Source organism: Saccoglossus kowalevskii, chromosome 3, assembly GCF_978046115.1.
Source record: "Saccoglossus kowalevskii chromosome 3, keSacKowa6.1, whole genome shotgun sequence".
Lineage (NCBI taxonomy): Eukaryota > Metazoa > Hemichordata > Enteropneusta > Harrimaniidae > Saccoglossus > Saccoglossus kowalevskii.
Window position 1 is genome coordinate 25,877,571 of NC_140643.1, and position 22,628 is coordinate 25,900,198.

General features: G+C 34.9%; 1 protein-coding gene across 1 annotated transcript; it reads left to right on the forward strand.

Moving 5' to 3' along the window:
* The first annotated feature begins 89 nt into the window (after nucleotides 1–89).
* Nucleotides 90–17,953, forward strand: LOC146747647 (solute carrier organic anion transporter family member 1C1-like). Its single transcript, XM_085497407.1, has 11 exons — nucleotides 90–253; nucleotides 1,806–1,867; nucleotides 1,959–2,194; nucleotides 2,762–2,835; nucleotides 13,308–13,729; nucleotides 14,689–14,847; nucleotides 14,975–15,159; nucleotides 16,249–16,421; nucleotides 16,687–16,748; nucleotides 17,493–17,743; nucleotides 17,912–17,953. The coding sequence occupies exons 1-11, from the start codon at nucleotides 90–92 to the stop codon at nucleotides 17,951–17,953; spliced, it is 1,830 nt and encodes a 609-aa protein (XP_085353533.1).
* Nucleotides 17,954–22,628: the final 4,675 nt, after the last annotated feature.

Below are 22,628 nucleotides of genomic sequence, written 5' to 3' on the forward strand. Positions count from 1 at the left end.
GTGTGCTGCGTGTTTATATGTTCGCAATTTACATGTACTTATATTGCTATTTTTCCTTTTCATATCCTTGGATTTATCAGAATTACACCATGTGTGCATGTATTGACGACATTAACTTGGAAAGCACATTTGCTTCAGATGAGCTGTGTATCGAACCAATATGTAACTATGTTGCGGGATTCATGTTTTTCATGGCAGTATTCGCAATAGCTAATGCTACAATTAGTCTTCCAGTTACTATGGTTACTTTAAGGTAAGTAAAGAAATTGTTATTAATAGTTACTATTGTGAGAGAAACCCAAAGCTAAGTAATACATTACATTCTTCATCCATTCATCCATTCATTGTACAACTAGATAATCAATAGTGTTACATAATGTTGAGAATCTTGCATTCATATGTCAAATCTAGAAAATTAATTAAAAAAACTAGGTATATCCGATTGTAGTGGAGGTTAATCGTTATTATACTATACAAAATCCATTTTAAATACAATTCTGAAACGTTTTTTGTGTAATTCTGAAAGTAACATTTCCCCATGAATCTTGTTTGAGCTAAAGATACCCAAGAGTATCAATGTTCTTTATCACGGATATTATTAGTTTTGCCGAGTTCAGTTGACAGTAGGATTCACGACCCTTACTCCTATTTACATTCAGGACCGTAACATTTAACGCGTCGTATCTTGTCGTATAGCTTGCATACTGAAGAAATACACAGTATGTAAAACACGTTAAACATATTGTCAAAACTGTACGAGAAAAACAGGGAAGCAGCATATTTGTTATCATGGTTATGAATATTGAGCAAATTACAACAGTCAATTGCATAACGAAATCACAAAAACATCACAAATTTTTAAATTTTGCAAAAACAACGGCGTCCACAAACGCGCTTAGACGCTTTGTCAAATGAACATAAAATTGATGGAAAAAATATATCTAAGTTGATCAATCGATATCATTTGTTTTTTGAGTTGTCTGAGGTAACATAATAAATCATAGAGGCTCGTAGATGAAATAATATACACGTTTTACGTGTACAGGTAGAGTCCGCGTTCACGGTGACATAGACGTTCGTGGTGATACATTATTCGGCTAGGCGTTAACGTTGCGTTAAGTGTAATTGGATGGCGCAGTTTATAAAAATAATGAGTTTGAATTGTTCACACTGGCATTATTAGTAGATAAATGGCAGTGCTGATTGCAATACTTACGATGACTTTGATAGTCTGCTAATGGTAGCTAATCGAAGCAAAAATACATTCAGTGACAGGAGTATTACAAAGATGAAAGTTACATTTTGCTGTTGTGTACCAGCAAACTAACAAAAAGAAGTCTCATTTCCCGGTCACATTTTAGCCCTCTCTACAAAATACAGGACTGCTTGTGTTGATCTACTTTGATGTGGCAAGGTGCCCACTGAAATGCCGATGGTACCGTAGATTTATAAAAAAACGAATCGTCGAAATTCATATAAAAACAAATTCTATGTAGTCGTAAGTTTGTTGGATCAGTTTTGTATAAAATTACGAATAAAATATTATCCGAGTATGTAAGAGTTAAATCCTACACGAACAAATCACCGAAGATATTAGTGACAGTCCCGAAAGGTAAATAAATGCACACGTTAGGTAGAATCAGCTGTGCGCACTTTAGCGCACGCGAAAATGTTTCTCAGGCTCGATAACGTCACTGCTGTAAAGCGTGACGTTACGTGTACACAGACGTGTAAAACGTGTAGGCGAACATCTTTAATTATCACATAACGTCACTCAAGTGATATTTCACCGTATTATATTTCAGGTGTGTTGACGAAAACAAGAAGTCATATTCTCTTGGAATGAAGAGCACAATTCGTAACCTTTGTAAGTATTCATACCTCCGTGTGTGCCCAGCTTTGCTTCATTGTTTATTCATACTGAATATCACTAATATATATATATGTCTTATTATTAGTGTTGATTCCGTACAGCATTGTAGCTGGAAAACTCATGGACTCTACGTGTATACTGTGGCGCGAGGAAGGAGGTGAACGTGGTGCATGCGCACAATATGACAATTACCTCTTCCGGGTGGTATTCCTTGGAGCAAGTTGTGCCCTAAGTGGTGTGTCATTCATCATGTTTTGTTTTACTTTGTTCCTCCTTAAACGCCGACATCAGGATGAGGGATGTGATGTTCAAATAGGAATGGCAAGTATAACGGCAAGTATTAAGATTAAGATTCACATGGAAAACAATAAATCACTTAATCTGTTTGATGTCCATGCTATTAATATACGTTAAACAATCATAATTAAATCGACAATAATATGATAATGATGTCGAACTCGTAATGGTGATGATATTTGCCAACGACCGTGGTAAGTTGTTTGTAAACATGTCAGTGTCAGTATCCTGTTTTACACGCTGTTCAACTCACACGATCCCGTTATTTTTAAATACATATTTTGAACTATTGACTACAATCAAAAGATGATGAGCAGTTTGACTCTCAAACAAAGCAAACAGAATGCACTGAAAATGCATTTTCAATGCCATTGGTTAAAAACAGATTTTTTTTTTCACAAAGTAAATAACACATAGCATGCTCATAATTCACATTGCTTGTCTGTTCTTAATGGAGTGCCTGCTGATCAGAAGTTCGTTTTTTTAAATAGGCATTATATATTTGTATCAGCAAACAGAACTTTCGAAGAACTCATTTACACCAATCGTAAACATATCTAAACATATATGTTCTGCTTACTTCTTTTTCAGAGTACACCAGAAGGGCTCGACAACCCTACATTTGCGGTCGAAAAAAATGGTGTAACCAAGGAAGCAACAAAAAAGTAATCTTCGTCATGAGACAGGTGGTGATTTTTTTTCTATTTGAATATTTTCATTTCAACTTTCTGTAAGTTTTCAATAATTCCATATGAACAGTATACATTATAATCAATATATGCTAATCGTTGACCTAAATAACTATTCATGAATATTTCTTTAGTAGCATATATGTAAATATATTCAGGAAATAAGAACGTAATCACATTCATAATAATAATAACATTATTTTGAGCGTATTTATTTACCGTCCTCAGTGGTGTATGCAATGTGTGTGTGGTCGTTTGATTTAATTCTGGCTGCCGTATCTGTGGTCGGTCGGTTGGATGGGTTGTTGGAGGTGTAATACAAGGTCCTTTGCCACGAAGCTTATAGTGTAAACAAAGGGGGTTTACTTGGAATACTGACTGAAAGGGGGCGTGATCACCTGCAATCAGCTGGACGTATGGTTTGAAAAGGCTGAAACTGCGGCTGCCCAATGAGGAGCCGATATTTTTAATACATTGCTTGGCTTAGTGTTGACTGTTTAGATATACTGGCTTTGATATACAGGGATTTTCCATAAATGAACCGAACGCATTATTATACGCGACCGACACAAAGATCATTAATGTTGTAACACGGGGTTAACGTGTTGAAAATTGATTTGCGATTTCGAAATTCTCTGCTTCCATAGGGATACATTACACAAACAATACATGCATGAAATACATTATGAAAACAAGAGTTGTAAATATCATACATTTATTTAATAATGAGGACATTCTTCATAAATCTTCATAACAGGTAAATTTAACAACTATAGCTGAGATATAGAAGAATTGGACTTCATATGTAGTCGACACAGAGATATAAACTAAAATCAAACAGAATGCAGAATGTTACTTTGTACGAGACCCATTAGTGAGTGTTACTAAGTTACTAATGTTGTAGACCTACAGACTATTATGATGTAACATAAAAAGCAGCACACCTTTGTTGATATCACATGCACACACTGTTGATTATGATGAGTGGGTATTTCCCGCGTCATATTTAGTCGTCAAACAACTTTCCGTTTTCAACATTGTGAAATTCTTATGTTTTGGTGGGGAAAACCTGAGTGTGAGAACAAAATTCAGGAATATATTAAGAATAATTCATAACAAAAAGTGTTCCATATGCACACCAATAATAATTACTGACATGAGCATTTACGTAAAAAATCACAATAAATACGAAATATTTCACTGCTCAAACCATGATTGGGTGTGAAATATCGCATGCAGCAGAAACAGATTCATGTCTTTGAGAGGACGCCACCAACGACAAACTCAGTAATAATTTTAAGAATTTGCACATTTATGAACAGCATAATAAATCAAATAAAAAATCAGTTCACCCAATGCTGAACCAAAGCTATAAACTATGGCTCCAAATATACTGGGAATATAAATATGTACAGTATATGGTTGAAGAGCACAACGGTATGGACAATCGAACGTATATCATGTTTCGACTGTGTTTATCACACGCTTTAGTAGCTTTCTGTGCCATTGACGCGCTTTACATGCAATGAATACAGTAATAACGACCGACGTCTGATCAAACCAACACAAACTACGACCCTAATACTCAAAACCGGGGGAAATGATATAGGTTTTTCCGACCATGAAAATTAGAGCAGCGTTACCTAATTGTGTGTTGTAACACCACTAATATGAACGTTGTAGTTCATAATCTTGTTACTGCTTTGTTGCTGTGACGAACGTTAACATGGGTGATGGATGACGATGGTAAATGTCGTCATATGTATGCCTCGATTGCTGACATGTTTTCAGTGCATTGAAGCTGATTGGAAAGGGCATGACTATTGAAAAAAATTATTTAAAAATATTGTAGATAAATAATTACTAATAATTGAAATTATGTCATGTATTTAGATATACCCAACCCAAAAACCCAATAGCGTTACATGTGAGGAAAAATATGTTTTTATGTAGAGCTGTATTCTGAAAACACACTTTATGTTCCCATAGTAGCCGGGGTGCAAAAATGAAATCGGCTCATGTAAGTAAATTGTGGTCCCAAATACAATGCTTGTCAAATCGTTCGCAACGAAAAGATGGTGCTTCAAATGTGTCATCATAATCAAAAATCAGGTTCCAGTACTACCATACCCCAATTCTTTGATTTTCGTATTTCTGCCGCAATCCTTCCTTATGATAAAAAGAGGACTATTTTGAATATTTATCTTGAACGAATAACATAAACGCCTTACATGATATTCAGGCATACGATTTCAAACATCAAAGTCATGCATGTGATAAAGCAAATTCGGAATAAGTGGCTAGCTAGGTGGCAAAAGAAATTGTAAATGGTTGGAAAAGACGTTTATATGCAATTTAGTTAAGTAGAATGCTTATATTGCTCAAACGAGATTCCCTGTCACATTATACAGAGTGTATCTACAGTGAATGGTAGACGCAATGTGGCCAATCTTAGACCAATGCGGGCATTCACATATAACACATGATCAATACTTAGGCATATGTGTACAATTAATGTAAACATTCTTTGGCTAAATATGATTAAAAAAATGTTTCTAAATATGGACTGTAATCAATTATATATATATATATATATATATATATATATATATATATATATATATATATATACATTTGGTCTTATCTCACGTAAGGCCAATACTGGGGCAAATATGACGAATTGTAGATCCAGTGTGGCCAAACATGGTTAAACCTTTGTGCAGCATATGTGTAAATTCATAGGCCTAATATAACCACCAATACTACATTGATCCCAACTCAAAAGTGACCAGTTAAATATAGTCAATCCTATACATAATGGAAGGGTTCAATTGTAGCTCAAATGTATCTAATCATAAATAAAACATACAATCCCATAACAAATATTAGCTATACTAGAGCCAATGTGATATACCACAGACTAATACGTGTACTCTTATATAACATGTGTAAAATACTACAGTAAATGTGATCAATCATTGACAACATATGTCAAATACATTTTGTCATACTCCAAAGCATTCTACATTAAAATTAAAAACATTTGATGTACTACATATGTTGATACCAAAGTCTCAAACATATTGTCTCATTAACGTCTTTTCCAGGTGAATTCTCAAGGAAGCTTTCGGCAAAAATAAATTAGTTCTGATCAGTCACATAGTTTGGTCGCTATTTTGAATTTGCAATCAAATTATTATTTGATGTAGCTAAAAAATAAAATTCACGGGTAGGCAAGTGTCTTGGTTCCCTTTGAAAATTGATAAATTCACAAAAATAACATTCATTGTGATGTAAGCCGTTTTATACAGCCACCCGGTACTTGAAGTGAAGGTAACTCGTTCATATATCTGACATGCCTTTAAATTTTTAATCAACACTTCTACGAGTTGCAATGACATTGTTTGCTTCTATTCATCCATTTTTTGCGTATCTGTCGCTAGTCCTTATTAGGTCTCATATTATCAATACCTTAACTAGTTTTTGATTTTATTTCTATTGAAATTTCCGAAAACACTTGTATAAAGCATAACAACCTAACAATTCTAATACATTTTTAGAGACCTGTTCTCTAGGTTTCAGTAGAGAACACGCAAAACGCTTTGCCACTGCACTTGCTACCACGGCTTTTTCAGGAACACTGACTTATTTTCTGACTGTTCTCCTCTCTTTCTGACATGTACTTAGAAAACATTAGGAAAGGTATAGAAATCAACAGCAATGAGAAACCGTCCCAACGTCACAACCATCATGCCCAGCCAATCTAAGATTGTTTTCTATGAGATTATCGGTAAACATGTCTACTGGGAGGAAATCGAACATATGACAGAAGTTTGACAAACTCGCAGTCAAATTAGCTGTGTTATGCTATGTCATGCAATACAATATAACAGTACAACAACAAAGACAATTATGCATCTTTGATTCCTACATGCGATCATTTCATTTCACTATTTCAAAATAAGATGTCTAAACAAGATCATCTCTGTGAATGCAGTAATCTAGAAAATCAAACTGTAGTAGTACTGTGTGCTTAGACGGACGTCATATTTATTCGACCACGTTGGATAATCATTAATAAATGTACTCTGATTAAGTATGTTATAACACTGTGAGCGTGTATAAATGAAGAGTGATTACTATTATGATTGCATTATTTTGAAGTAGTTCAAACTCAGCTGCATCTGTTTTCAACTCCGCTGCATCTGTCGTCCATCAATCTGGATATATTTATGGTTTATCACTGGGCATATGATTATCAATTGTGAGAGTTATTTACCTTCACCTTTTCATTGATTTTTGGAGAGACGCATTGGTTTTCAGAATCAATTAAATTCTGTCTAAACATATTAAACTATCTGCATTGTTTTTTGCGTCTAAATAGCGTGAGTATGTTAAGGGGTCAACAGAAAAGTAGAAGACTCGGAAGTAGTATGAATAAACGTCAGACAAAATGTGTTGCCAGGTAGATGATGCCAGATGCCACCTTGCTACTGCCTCTATCATACACTTCTCTGTTGGCATATTGTTATGATACCATCACGTGTAAACGAAATAAAAACAGAGAGAGTTCAGCGCTCGTTCAGCGTGGTCGGTTATAGGTCCAGTTGATTGTATGTCAGACAGTGATATTAAATGTACAACTCTAATGGCATTATCATCTCAGTATTGCTCTACTGTTACAGTACTGGTGATGGTTCTATTACTACAAATGTAATAATAAAGAGGTTCAATGTTGACAGTGATACCGTGCCACGGACAACTTAATTGCCACTGTGGACATGTTGTATGTGTGTTTTACCCGACTGACCAGTATGACCGTTGCGCGAAAAAGTGCGAAAGATTTGATATTTGAATCTGAAAATACTGTTGCAACAATCTTACCATAAACACAAATTACAACACATAGGCAAAACAGTAGAAAAATGAAACCGAAGCTCATGGCATACAAAAAAAAGATGTTGAACAAGATTAAACACTTCCGGCTCCACGTGTGGCATCATAAGTGATATATCGTAATCATAATCAAATAATTTCTGTATAAAACCGCAGGTCTACATCACTCAAGTGACAAGGATGCCATCTATGAACTTCTGTGTAACTGCACTAGTGTCACACTTAGTCACAAGCATATCACAGCTATCAAACAACTATGATATATAGTCAAATCAAATTCACAGATCTATATATGGAGCAGAAATAGAAGATTCTGCAGATATATTGCGACATATAATCGCAAAATTTAGTATTGATGAAAAGTACATCATCAATGTATCTGAATGTGAAATGAAATTAAATGGTTTGTTTTAACTAATTTATTATTTGAAAATATATGTGGGATGCAATTCGTGAATGAAGTTTTTCGATTCCAGTTAAGTTGTGGTGGAATTGTTTCTCAGCTCAGGGAGACAATATTTCTTCTGAGAATAAGTGTTCAGTATAGCAACAAATATATTAGTTAGATACAAGTTTGTAAATCATGATATTTGGAGAACTGTATTCCATTTTAGATTGATATTATATGAAAATATATCTGTGAGACTGGTTTTTATATTGATGATTGTATTTCCACAAAATATGCGAATTGGAGGTGTTTTGCTGTGGTATTAATTACTATGTATTTGTATGTTGGTAAAACATGTTATATATTTTTCATATCTATTGGTCTGAGCATGAAGAATAATTATTAAGTTCCTAAATTTTTAAAGAAATAAATGTAATGAATTAGGCCTAGTGGCAAAGGGAAAGTTTAGTTGAACCTTACTTCCTAATATGAAAAAAGGTATAGTAATGAGATTCATTGTATTCAATACCTTCGCTGTATGATGTACTTTAACATAAATTCTGGTATATTTGTAAAAACCTTATATTAAAGGACAGCAGATTACCTTTGGAAATCAGCACACATGTTTATATCGCTTTGCATGTATATGTAATTTGCATTAGTAATGCATGTTTATTTCATTTATATAATTATGTTTGTATTCTGTTCCATCCTATACATAGACAACGCAACACAATATTGTCATAGAGTTACATGCATTATTCAACATATTTTTAAATCTTCTTTAAATAATGGCCAAAATAGGAGTAAAATTTGATGGGGATTAATTTTATTGAAAAAATCTAACTTTTCTAACTCGGAGAAAAATTTTTTTCATGAACTTAGAGGTATTTTAAACCGTAATAATTATTTAAATGGCCACAACAATCAAGCCAATGCCCATAGTCGCGATTACTACCAGAGTAACACCGATATGTGCCTGTAGCTCGAATATGGCAATATGGCAGTAATCACTCTTGTTTGCTATATCGTGGGATAATATGTAAATACAGTTCATACTATTATTATAAATTCATCGTCTTGAGAGTTTGAAGACTGATATATCTCTAACAACCACTGACATATTCAAAGCGACATTGATTGAAAAGCGACTATAGACCCAAGCAGAATATTGCTGCTTGCAGCTATATTTTCAACTGAAATCATGTATACAGTAACTTTGTAAATCCCTCATGTTAATCCAAATTTTGTATTGACATTTTGAAAAATAACTTGTACATACTTATTTTATTGATGATTTTCACCATTTATCCTGATTAATTTATTTTAAATAATTGATTGCAATTATTAATAACTGGCAAATCCTAATTAGCGAACAAAACCAACGATTATATATTATTTTTTACAATTTTCAAAAGATGCATCAAACGTTGAATAACCGTTGGTATTATTTAATTGTTAATCATAAGTGGAACGAGGCCAGGTTCGGCCCTGTAAGCTCACAATATATGTCCAGCTGTGAATTCCTATCTTATATTGACTTTGTATACGTTCTGTAGACACCACAACCAGATCCGATTATGGTAGGAAAGATCGATTAATAATAATAATTTACTTTTGCAGCACGTATATGACCTGATATCACCCTTGTAAACATTGTATAAGATAAGATAATAGTAGACTATACATATTGTAAAATGTTTCTGAATCACATTGTATTCAACAACCTGGCATAGCACAACAGTATTCAAAGATGCCTGCCTGTCAACTAATACTATCACAGGTAAGGAATACAGTCTACACAATCGACATATCGTTTGCTTAATTTTTAGCTGCTCCGTTATTATTTGCAGAGTAGTACCACATTATATACATGCCACATGAAATCGCCTTCAGTGTCGAATCGGACCAGGTTTATTATACAGATTTGTTCCTGTTCAATGAATGACAGCTCAGGTTAGAGTGCTCCCAGAGAATGCGTTTAAATTGTCAGAAGTTTATTTTGTAAAGTTTGTCTATGGGAAAAGTAGCATCTCAGTGAAGAATCCAGTGATTTTGAAGATCAGGAGTCGTCATGCTGCGCGCGTTTGATTCTCGTGTAAACAATTTATTTTTCACGCGTTCTACATGTCGCATTGAGCCCTTATCAAACTGGTTCATTTCCCTTCAATATCCTATACATGACCCGGCGCTTTCGGAGAAAGTTTGCACTAACCGCATTTTATGTAAGGTGAAAGTATGTAATTTTCACTAAATTGCGCCATCATTAAGGAATAGATAATTTCACATTTGTTTCCGTAATTGTATTTGAGAAAAGTAAAAACTCAGGACATTTCATAATATATTAAAAGACGTAATATTCAATATTTCGGTTCAAGCTTCTAGCTGTTTCTCGATTTTGTTAATATCACCCTTCTGGTAATTCATAAAGGATGGCAGATATGATAAATCTTTCACTATTCCATTCCGAACTGTTATTTGACATTTTGACTGTAACCTAGGGAATATTCTCTTAAAATAGAAGTCTGACCTTAGACACTGTAGCGCGTGGGTTGATGAGCTTTCAGTTTCGTATGAACGACCGGTCATCTTGTACGGTTTAGGTGTAAGGTAAATTACCATTCATGCTTTTCTACTGTAAGTGAACGGTGAAACGTTCACATTTCAAATAATAGTAATTCTTCTGTAACTTGCTAACAATTATAAATATTCAGAAAACTCAGAGGAACAAACAAACTAGGATGTTTGTACGTGGAGTAAAAATAATTACGACACTATGATTTCTAGGTGTTTGCAAAATGCTAATATATCCAACATATTTGTCCGTCAATATTGACTAATATAAGACATGTGTTTCAATACAATATATTCGGTTGTTCTAAGTTGCTTTAAATATACTGAAGATTCGCACTACCATTACCAGAGTAATTGTGATCAAGTTGAACAATAATGACGGACGACTTTCGTTCGTTGTATTTATTATTTATTATTTTATTCGTATCTATGCACCTTACAGTGTCTATTCCGGTTCGGGAGTTTTGCCCTTCGTAGACAAACACGATAAAAAGCAACGTTTTTGTAAATATTCGGTTTTTACGTAATTTGTTTTAGTACGTCAAAAGTGTTGACATGTCTTTATCACTGCAACGATTCTAATAACAACACTTATATGATGTTACAAACGTGGTCGAAAATTAATTTAAAAACACTCACTCTATTTCCGAAGTGTTATTTGACTTGACATACCAACCGATATAACTATACAGGGAGACTAGCAATTCTAATCTTACAAAGTGAAATTGAAAATAATTATTTCTAGTTTCAGCATAACTATTGTTATTGTTCTGACCTTAGCTGCCTTGGCGCGTGGATTGGGCTTTCACAAGTCTGGCGTGGGTTGAGTTTTCACAAGTCTGGCGTGGGTTCATCTTTCACAAGTCTGGCGTGGGTTGAGCTTTCACAAGTTTCGCGTGGGTTTAGCCTTAACAAGTCAAGCGTGGAATCAATTTTAACCGGTGCATTTCGTTTCGACAAAAGCCCCACCACCAAAATTTCAATATAACGTTGTTTTAATATTCAAATACCATTAAACGTTGTTTGATTTAATATAAATTATTACGTTATTCCCGAACATGTAATGATTTACAGAGATCTAAAAGAAGGCATACTCCTCTCTCACACGTCTGGCATGCATTCAACATCAGCACGTCTGATAAGGTGGGCTTGTACAGTTTACAAATCGTGTACAAATAAAATTCACCCCGAGCCTAACCAGAAAACATGGAAGTCAGGTTAGCGGTATCACATGTACCAAATCCAGTGAACGGAAAACCCATTAATTATATCGTGTTTACCATCAACATAGAAACCAAGACCTCTTGACCTCTGGAATTGTTCTATGTAACAGTGGGCAATGGAGGTCAGATAAAACTGCGAAACGTTCACATAAGTGGCCTGGGAACAAGTACGAAAAAACTAATTTATTACACTAACTGTCTACGTCGTTTTACTCGCTTACTTAAAATACGCGACTTTGGCACCACTACTATCAGTACTAAAAGAGGGAACACATCCTGCCATTATGAAAGTTTATATTAATATTCTACAGCGATAGAATCAACAGCGGTATACTATGACTCTCATTCCATAATGTATTATCGCCCAATAATGTATTATACGGGCACTATGCATGAAGGCCTGAAATTGAGATGAAAAAAGACTTTAGACAAAGACTAAAAAAAAATAACATACACAAAAGAATGTTATTTTTTTGTCGGATTTTTATTAGTGTTATTGTGTTATTGAACTGTCATATCATAGAAACATTTCCTTCACTAACCGTTACGGTGCATCAATGAGTAACTTAGTTGCCTATCATTAATCATTTTATACCTATCTATAATTCAATGTTAACAATTAGAATTGTAGATTTCACTGCCTGACCAATGCAAAAGTGTTCATTGTTCTTTACTTTTATAACAGAAGGTTATGGAAGACGAACACAAGACATCACGTAATCGGTCACATGACGACGTCCCGAAAGACAATACGGCAAGATGCAAATTCAAAGTGTTTCACGACATCAGATGTTTTGTGGCGCTATTTTGTGTGGTTAATGTATTAGAATCTGTCATGTTTACATATGTAGGATCTGTCTTGACAACGCTTGAATGGAGATATGGGTAAGAATTTGTAGTTGTAAATATAGTTCTCACAATAACACAAAATGTACTTTTGTTTACAAAACGTAAGCCATATTTGGAACACCTTTGTAGACAAAAATTGTATACAGTACAATTCATCAAATGGCATGTATTAAAAAATTATATGTAATTTAAAATTCAACTGCGTGCGACTGGTGAGTTTCATTTACCCAGTACATAGTCATACTATTCAATAGCCTGCAATTGTATTCACCTATACATACATTCATTTACAATTTGATATATCAGCTGTTCATATACTATCCTGTATGCTTACCTGATTGCAGGTATATTTACATATCTATATTGTATCAATTCGCACTTTAATTTATGAATTTTCATCCCCGTTGAATCATAATGCCAATCAATTGAAATGCAAACATTTTTTTCAAAAATAGACTCCAAGAGCTACCAAAAAGTTTTTCATGATTAGTAAATCAGGCATTTTTTATTTTCATCAGCCTCTCAATTCAGCAAGAAAGTATCATGACAAGTGCTGGTTCCATTGGTTCACTCATTAGTATTCCATTTATCAGTTATTTTCATGGTGGACAGAATCGACATAGACCACAATGGATCGGAATCGGTGTTCTCATCTCGGGTTCATCAATATTTCTCAGTATTCTACCCCTATTTTTTTCTAAGCCCTATTCATACGATCAGACCGGTAATTATTCTGCCAGTGATGGAGATGCTGGTTCTTGTTCTAATACAAGTCAGTCTTGCATGGAAAACGTGCGCGTACACAAAGAAGAAGACACTCTGGCGTTTTATTTGTCATTCATTGGTCGTTTCTTATCTGGAATTGGATCGAGTTACTACAATACGCTTGGGTTCTCATTTATAGATGACTTTTCAGGTGATAAGTCATCTTTCTACATTGGTACGTATGTTAATATATTTATACTATTCATATTCGCGTGACCTATTATTCTGGCTGATTGTTTATTTTGGTAAATCCTTTGTTGATTTTATGTAGTCTGTAAAGTTTATTTATATGCAAATTGTAAACCCCACACTTTTAAACTAAAAGTATAGATATATATTCAATTTACATAGCAACGCAAATGTCCGGTTTACAACCGGCATATGAAGAAAAGTGCAAGGTTTACAATCTGAATATCAATACAATAAGAGGTTATACAAGGAGGGTATTAAGTAGCGGATATAAAGTGATAATAACCGAGTATTTTATATCTATGCGATTTACAGCCTTTAATAATATAATAACAACAATATTGAATGCATCGTCACATATAGTTATTGTTTCATTTGTCATTTTGAATATAGGAGTAGTTGAAGCTGCATGGGGAATTGGCCTACCACTTGGTTTTGGCGTCATCAGTTCAATATGCTTAAGAATATAATATACGTGGATTTTCACCGAGTGGATATATCTTCTATAAAAATTATTGAACGTGATCCACGTTGGGTTGGAGCATGGTTGCTGGATTCATCTCCTTGATGGTGATGGCTATTCCATTCTTCTGTTTTTCAAAACGTATGCGAAGGGAGCAAAAATTCATCAAGACGAATCAACACGGTTCATTGGAGTCGCACAGTGGTTCATATCAGAAATAAAACGTTATTTTTCATGGAAAAGGTGTGAAATTGTACATAACAATACACGCCCAGATTAGGAAGGGGTACAGATGTTTCCGGGTTTCACACATCACTCTACTCGAGGTGCTCATTCAGCAATGTGGATTTAATGCATTTCTCGACGTTTATATGGGAGACGGAAACTATTACATAACTCCTCAATAACTAACCCAATTGACGCTCCAATGTGAAATTGTATTAACAGTACGTAGTTTATTCACTGTCTTGTGTTTTCTTCAGAAATGCTGCATATTGTGTGGAGCCTGCTGAAGAACCCTATATATCTATTAACCGTGATTGGTTGTTCTCTCTCCCATCCTGTTGGTTTTGTGTTATTTCCACCGAAATATTTTCAAAAAGATCTGGGTTTCAGTGCAAGTACCGCAAATCTTATCATAGGTAGGTTTTCGCTTATATTGAGTGTTTTTCCCCGTATGTTCCATGTGTGATCACAATTATACTTTCAGCTATTTATACTATAATTTTTCAAGTAAGCTATAATGTATATTTTCTGATTTGTCTGTAGCCTTCATGTGGCTGTTTCCAGAATTTCCCGTGAATATTGCATTGGGATACTTTATCAAATGGAAGAAACTGAAATTGACCGGCTTGACTAAATTTAGCATAATTATAGTTTGTGGTCTAATTGTATTAAATGGTCTTGCATTATTTTTACAGTGTGAAGAGCCTTATCTTGTTGAAAGCAGGCAAGTAAACTCTGTGAATTGCACCGTATACTATAATGTCGAAATGCAATCATTAGGAAGAAATAACACACATCTCATATGCCGTGTTGTTGGTGCAGCTCAAAAGTTTTAAAGATGTTTGGGAAAATGCCAACGTTCAGTTATTATTGCAACGTTCCATCCGATCTCCACGATGATATTTATTTTGCATTATTTTTTTCCCACTGAAGAAACGGTAATCTGACCACAGAATGTAACACAGACTGCAACTGTACATTAGATCATTATCAACCAGTCTGTGGTTCAAATAGTCTCAATTATTACTCGCCGTGTTATGCAGGATGCTCTGAATCGATCGGACCTAGGGTTGGTTGAACATATTCGCTACCTGCCAATTTAATATAGGTGCCTTATATAAATTATAAATCAATTAGAGTTAAAATCTCTCCTGTCCACATGACAACTGTTCAAAATACTATGTTTACGTTTAAAGGTTTATCTTGGTAACTGTGGATGTGGTGAATGGAAAAGGTACAAATTCGAGACTTGCATGTGAGATATCGGTGGCCATTTTGCGTATACCTGTTGGCAAATATAACTGATAATGCACTATGTCTTATGTTACTTATTAGATGTGAGTCTATATCTCATAACAGTGGATTGCCCCAGTTGAATATTCATTTTCAAAACTGTAAGCGCTCGTTGATTCTGTGCAACTTCAGCTAGAAAGAAATAACACTATGAGCAAATGTTATTTTAGCTGTTGTGATATTCAATCTACACGAGATATCTTTTGATCCAAATGTTATTTTTTCTATGGAATCAAAAAAATAGTGTCGTGGCACAAATCAGAACATCAAATCCGTGGATAACATTCCAGAGATGAAATTGACAATGAGAATATGTAAGTCCATATTGTACGTTTTTAGAACAATGCAAAATAGGCTCAATCCGTGAATAGGCAAGAAACCACATTGTCCTCAGATTAAATTATACCAACAATATACGAACTGTATATGAATTAAAAAAAATATTTTACTTTTTCATACCAGTATATCCTAGTTTGAATTGGTCAGTGAAATGTTTTTCTGTCGTTTTTCATTTCCACTCACAGAATTACAGTGATTGTACATGTATTGATAATAAGAGGCCCGAGACTACGTTTGCTACAAGTGAATTATGTATTGAGCCGAAATGTGCACGTTTTATTCCGTTTATGTTTATTATGATGTTGACAGCCATTGCTAAGTGTAGCACTGATTTACCAAGCACCATGGTTTTATTAAGGTCAGTTAGTTATACACACATATTCATATAATACACGTTCACATTATGCAACCCAGCGAATAAGTCCCGATGCCAGTGTAATCTGTCTTAGTGACGAAATACTTATGGATTAAGTGATGGAATGTACAGTAAATGTATTTTGAAAACAAAGTCCTTTTAGGTCACGTCAAATACAGCATAAATGTCACCGTACGTTATCATGACAAACAAACATACTCGATGTGTCACTGTGCACATTACTCGCATGTTTATTCCATCATTACAGATGTGTTGATGAAGGCAAGAAGTCATTTTCGATTGGTATTAAAACCATCATAGGCTCGCTAAGTAAGTTTGGTATCTGTATTTGGAACGTACGAATAATCACACCTCATCCCTTTTTCACAATCAAGGAATTCTGAGCCCCGCCGATATCTCATAGGCGGTATTCCCCCTTCCAATCAAGGAATTCCGAGGCATCCTGGCATTCTGCCATAGAAAGTATATGTACCTCAAAATTCCATTACATATTTGCTTTTCCAATTATGTTTCTGAGATATGGCAAAGTTCACGGAATTCTTAGAATAAGGTTCCGAATCCGCCTATCAGTTCTGAATTAATCAAGTTTGCAGGAGTCATGAACTTCTTTGCCCAGAAAACCGAATAAAATTCTGCAACACATTATTACGTATCTACATTGCAGAGCAATTTACCTACGTCATGTATTCTATCATAAGAAATTTACAATGAGAATTGTTCACTTGTAGCATCCTGTAATATTGTGTTCGCATCGTAATAGCATGTTATAGCATAATGTATTTACATTACGAGTCATCATAATGAATTGATGTGTTCACATCATGTGAAGGCATGTCAGCATCCTGTATCGAAGTATCACATAATTATTTGTGTAGTGTATTTAATGCGACCTATATGCATTTCCATATTTACGCAGTATTTGTGTTGACATTTGTGATGTATTGTGTTATGTGACATAAAACTGTCCGCGTCACATTTTTTTGTGACTAATGTATGCAAGTTTAACCTAGCTACTTACTTATACTGTGTTGTCTAATTACGTTTTTTTTTTAGTATCCATACAACTGGGCATTATTGCTGGGAAACTCATTGATCTCACATGCATTCTCCGACGAGAGAAATGTGGTGTACGCGGAGCATGCGCACAATACAACAACGCCATGTTTCGTGTACTGTTCATAGGCGCAGATATTTCCGCCAGAATAATTGCCGTATTGTTCTACAGCAGTGCTTTATTTATACTCAGAAAACGACAAGTGAAAGAATCTGAGGAACGTGTTGAATATTCCACTAACAGTATTGCAGTGAGTATACAAATAATTTATTGTGAATCACGGCAGGGTTCGTCAGTTATGCATCGTATACATATCTTCTCTGGAAGCAAGTCTGAAGGAAATCATATGTAGGATCATCTAACGACAACCCAGTTACTTTAACTCAGATATTAACATTTCCTTTTTTGTTTTATACAGGAACCCGACGATATATTGGGCAGACTTCTCGAGAAGACATGAGTTTCATATGTGCCTAAAACCAACGACAATTGACGAACATGGTCATCTTTACGCCTATTTGTTTTGTTTTTTTTGTTTTATTTTGAGTTATTTTAATTTCACTAAATGTCTTATGACTTGGGATTTGTTGATCTTTTTTATTCCTATAGTATTTTCCTAATATATAGTTATTCAATCAGTTAGCAAATTATTAACCCCCTTTCGGCAATACATGTGTCAGAGCAACAAGAATCACACAAATATAATTGTATCATTAGGGTGAGAGATTATGCCTCTATAATAGATAATTTGTAGGTGACACTCTCTCACATAGCACACACATATAATTAAAAACACAAAAAAACTAAAGAATGCAATATGACCCTGACGTTTAGTTTTACCGCAGAGGAGGCGAGCGCCCGCTATAATATAATTGAACCATATTATAAGCGTTCATTACTGTTCAAAACATGTATATAAATAAGTTCATGAGCGTGGTTTTTTAAACATAAATAACATATGTTTTCTCCATAAAAGGTATTTTTATATCTCATGATTCTGTGGTGTTCTATATACCAAGTAAACATTTGTCATGATGCAATGATGAAGAAATATTTTTCAATTTCAACGATAAGGAAATTATACGGCAAATTTAGTTTTAGGTGTTTTTTGCGACACCATCGCAGGTTCTGTGTTACTACATCGTACGTATGTTACGTAAACGTTTTTGCATAGAAGTGCAATGGGCGAATAATGTATCTATGTATCATAGTAAACTACATGATGCATCCAGTCACAAATAAACTGCTTATCTCATTTAATGACAATGCATCATACTGCTCGCCAATCTGACACCAGTTTTGGTAGAAGAGCATAGACATTAAAATGAAATTATTATCCATCAGAAACACGAAAAATCATTTAATTCATAGTGAGGTGAGCCGAGTAAAGTTGCTTATTCATTTTCATTTTTGTTGACGAGTTTAACATCAAAGGTTGTGTGCACAACACAGTGCACCTCATATTCAAAAATGTTGTCCAAAACACATAAATGCCTTATTACCGTGAATGCAACCTGCTACAAGGCAAGGCTAAAACCAAGGGTGTTACAGTATTTTGACCAGAGTCTGAGACATTGAGAAACTATAGAATTTGAAGGTATGCGAGAAGTAAACAATTCCAGAAAACAAATCATTTTACGCATTTAATTATGATCAACAACCCATGAATGGTGTATTACCTTGAAATAAATCTGTTACGGCAAGTGAGCACACTCGAAATAAAACATAAGATCGTGACTTCGTTTGCATTCACAAAGAAATCAGAAATGTAGACTTCAATTTCGACATATTTAAAGGTCATTACTAGATATAATGATGAATGTCAATTATTAACCTGTACCGTGTATCACATATGTAAGTCAACGTCTCCACATAGATAGTTGACTCACGTAAACACATAGTGTTACCTTGTTAATATTGGAGATATACAACAGCTAAATGTTCAAAGTAATGTCTATAGAACTTGAGATCACCAAAATTTTAAGTATGACACAAAACAGAGCAATTATCTCAGAATTGAAATTGAGAAGAGTAAGAAGAATTAAGCACACTGTATACAATCATAAAGAAACACATTTATCTCATTAAACAGAACTGCTTGTGAAAAGACTTAAAATTGGGTAATTAATATGCTAATTAGATAATTAGTATGCACGAGATCTAAACCGAACCACAATAAACTCTGTACATTATCGAATAGCACCTATGTATTAAGTTTCATTAAAATCTGATAATTCGTTCTTGAGATATCAATGGAACTGACAATAAACATCTACATAGGCCACTATGTTTTGATACACACTGTATCTGCCACAATCTACTATTTGAATAGTCGCACTCATTCATCACGGCCCACGTATTTCCTATAATTTATAAGGGGTGACTTGCAGGGCAAAAACAAAAGGACTTATCATGGACACTAATAAAATATAGAGGGCAGAATACCAACTCCTGTATATCATGCCGGCCACTCGTTGTTATAGTTCGTCAATTGTCGCTATTGTTCTTACTATGTTACCGACACTTTTCTCCTGAATCGTTAAGATTCTTTGTTGGATTCTTGTCACGTTCACTGGTTAATTAAGCAGTATCAAACCAAAGTTGTTCTCTCATGATAAACGTGATAAGGGTGCAACTTACACCTCACTTTTTAAAGGACACAAGTGGCCCGTAATTATTCATTGTATCAGGTATGGGAAATTTACCAAATACTGTAAAATAAATTGGCTATAAAAAGTATTGTAATCCGGTATACGTTCACATACCTGATAGGTAACTTTATCTGTTTCTTATGCAGATTGTAAACCAACCACACTTGCATTCATATACAGAATATATATATCTGTATTTCAAGTCTGAATGCTACAGATAACTGTATTCGAATTGCTGTCTTTATTGTACTAAAAATATTTCTGGGAATGAACTGAATAAAGGTTGATGTGCCCGGAATTGGTTTGAGTGTGTTATCCTGTCAGTGTAAAATTTCTAATTCTTCAGTCAGTGATCCAACCAACTCATGATGAACCATTTTCTAACAATCTGGACAATTGAAGTACAGGTTTATGCCGCCCATGAACGGTTATGCAGGACGCCAGGCTAGAAGTTTCATTCGTCACATATTAGAGATGAGTTATTTCTCTTCTATAGCCAAAAATAATTCTATTTTTTGTTTCAGTCATTGGAATATACCGTGACGAATCCCTTGCATATGTGCAAAACTAAGGAAGTGACGGCTTTGAGTATGTGGTACGCAACCAATGTCAATAGGGGAGAGCTACCTCTTAATCAACAACCTGCATCAACAACCTGTAAGTTAGCATCCTGATTTCACACTTCCGGAAATTTGCCTACGTCGCTTTATGAAGGGCTCTAAAATAATAGATATCTGATTACATTGATGGCACGCATTAAATTTATCGTTAAATTTAAAGTTCTCGGCATTTGCAGCCAATTTACACACAATTTGCTGTCAATATTGTACGGCTGAAAACAATGTACAATGCTGAAAGCAATTTAAAATGGCGCAGTTTCACCGCAGAGAGCATTTGGATTTTTTAAAAAACAAGCATGTTTTTCACCCGTGTTGTATACGTCGCGTGTGAACTTGTGTACATGTTGTAACCACTCATGAAACATGCATAGTCGGTTGAAAAATTGCGTGCGTCTTTGTATTGCGTCCGATATACTTTGCGAAACATGCATAGTCTGGTTTTTTAGTTAGCAATTTTGCTTTCTGAAGTGAATTAAACAGTTTCCGAGAAAAATGTTTAAATCACATGTGAGAATGCTCATGTGTCGATTTCCGCTTGTACTTAAGGTAAGACCGTGTAAGTGTTCATTTAACTAATCCATCCAAAAAATTCTTTTCAGTTGCACAATTATAGGGACGCTTCTTCGTGCACGCAATTTGTTTGAGTAACCCGAGATCTAAGAGACACGTCAATTGGGAGCCAGTGTACGTATTGGCCCATATAAACTGACGTTACATTAAATAAATCCTCAAATCTACTGGTGCTCTATATCGAAGATATCGCCGTTATGAAGTCCCCGAGTACTGTGAATTGAAATACCAGTACAGGGATATGTAGATATTGATGATGAGACATAGATATAGTTTCCAACAGCCGATGATACTTTGTCTTCATATAACTAGCAACTTGTTCGCCTCATTATTTGACGAGTGATCATTCAGTTTAGATTAATTGATACCCCTCGATATGATTCAAAACGGACCACACTCCAACCTTCATTACTGCCAAATTAGTTCGTTGTTTGAACGAATTTGAAAAATTTGTTTGTTACTATAATAATTTTTTTAATAAATTCGTATACATAAGAGTCTGTCTGATTTGGTGTTTCAGGTTACCATTAGATATATTTGTATTTTGTTGAAGATTTCAAGTCAGTGAAAGTACTATTATATTGTGTTATATACATCACTGGACACATCAAAATAACTCCGCTGATATGTACCTACGGCAACGGAAATTAACACATAACCCTGGACCGTGTAACGTTCATGCGTGCCCCGCTGAACTCGTCATTGTTGTAAATGTGGCGCGATATTTTAGTAGTAGGATTACTACTCGGGGAATTTAATTCGACAAACAGCATCCGCTGATACCATGGAGTGGAGTGAAGATCCCCAAGGCCCCAAAACTTCGCAATGATGTACGCACTATAGGGTTTGCCTACCCGTGCACAGTGGCGGATCCAGAGAGGGGGGGCATGCCCCCCCAAAAACGATCATTCATATCATCTGGATTACGCATAGCTTCTCTGCGATTTACGCTCCGTAAATTTTAAGCGAAGCTTGGACACCCCCCCCCCATAATACATTTTGCGGGATCCGCCAGTGCCTGTGCATAAGAAAGCTGGACTCCGACGGACTTTGTGGAAAAAAACACTAGATTGGTTCAATGGAGAAGGCGGCAACAGCAAGGCACTGTGGAGTGCTTAGGGCAAGATGAGACCCAATGACAATCCTAATCTCAACTTAAATTAATTCAGAGTAAAAACAGCTTCTAATTTGAACTTATTGAGATTTTACAGTTTATTTGTTAATGAGTTTCATAAGTGTTTCACGTGATAGGTCGAAGGTTAAACAGGGTAATTTATCACTTCGGTCACACGTA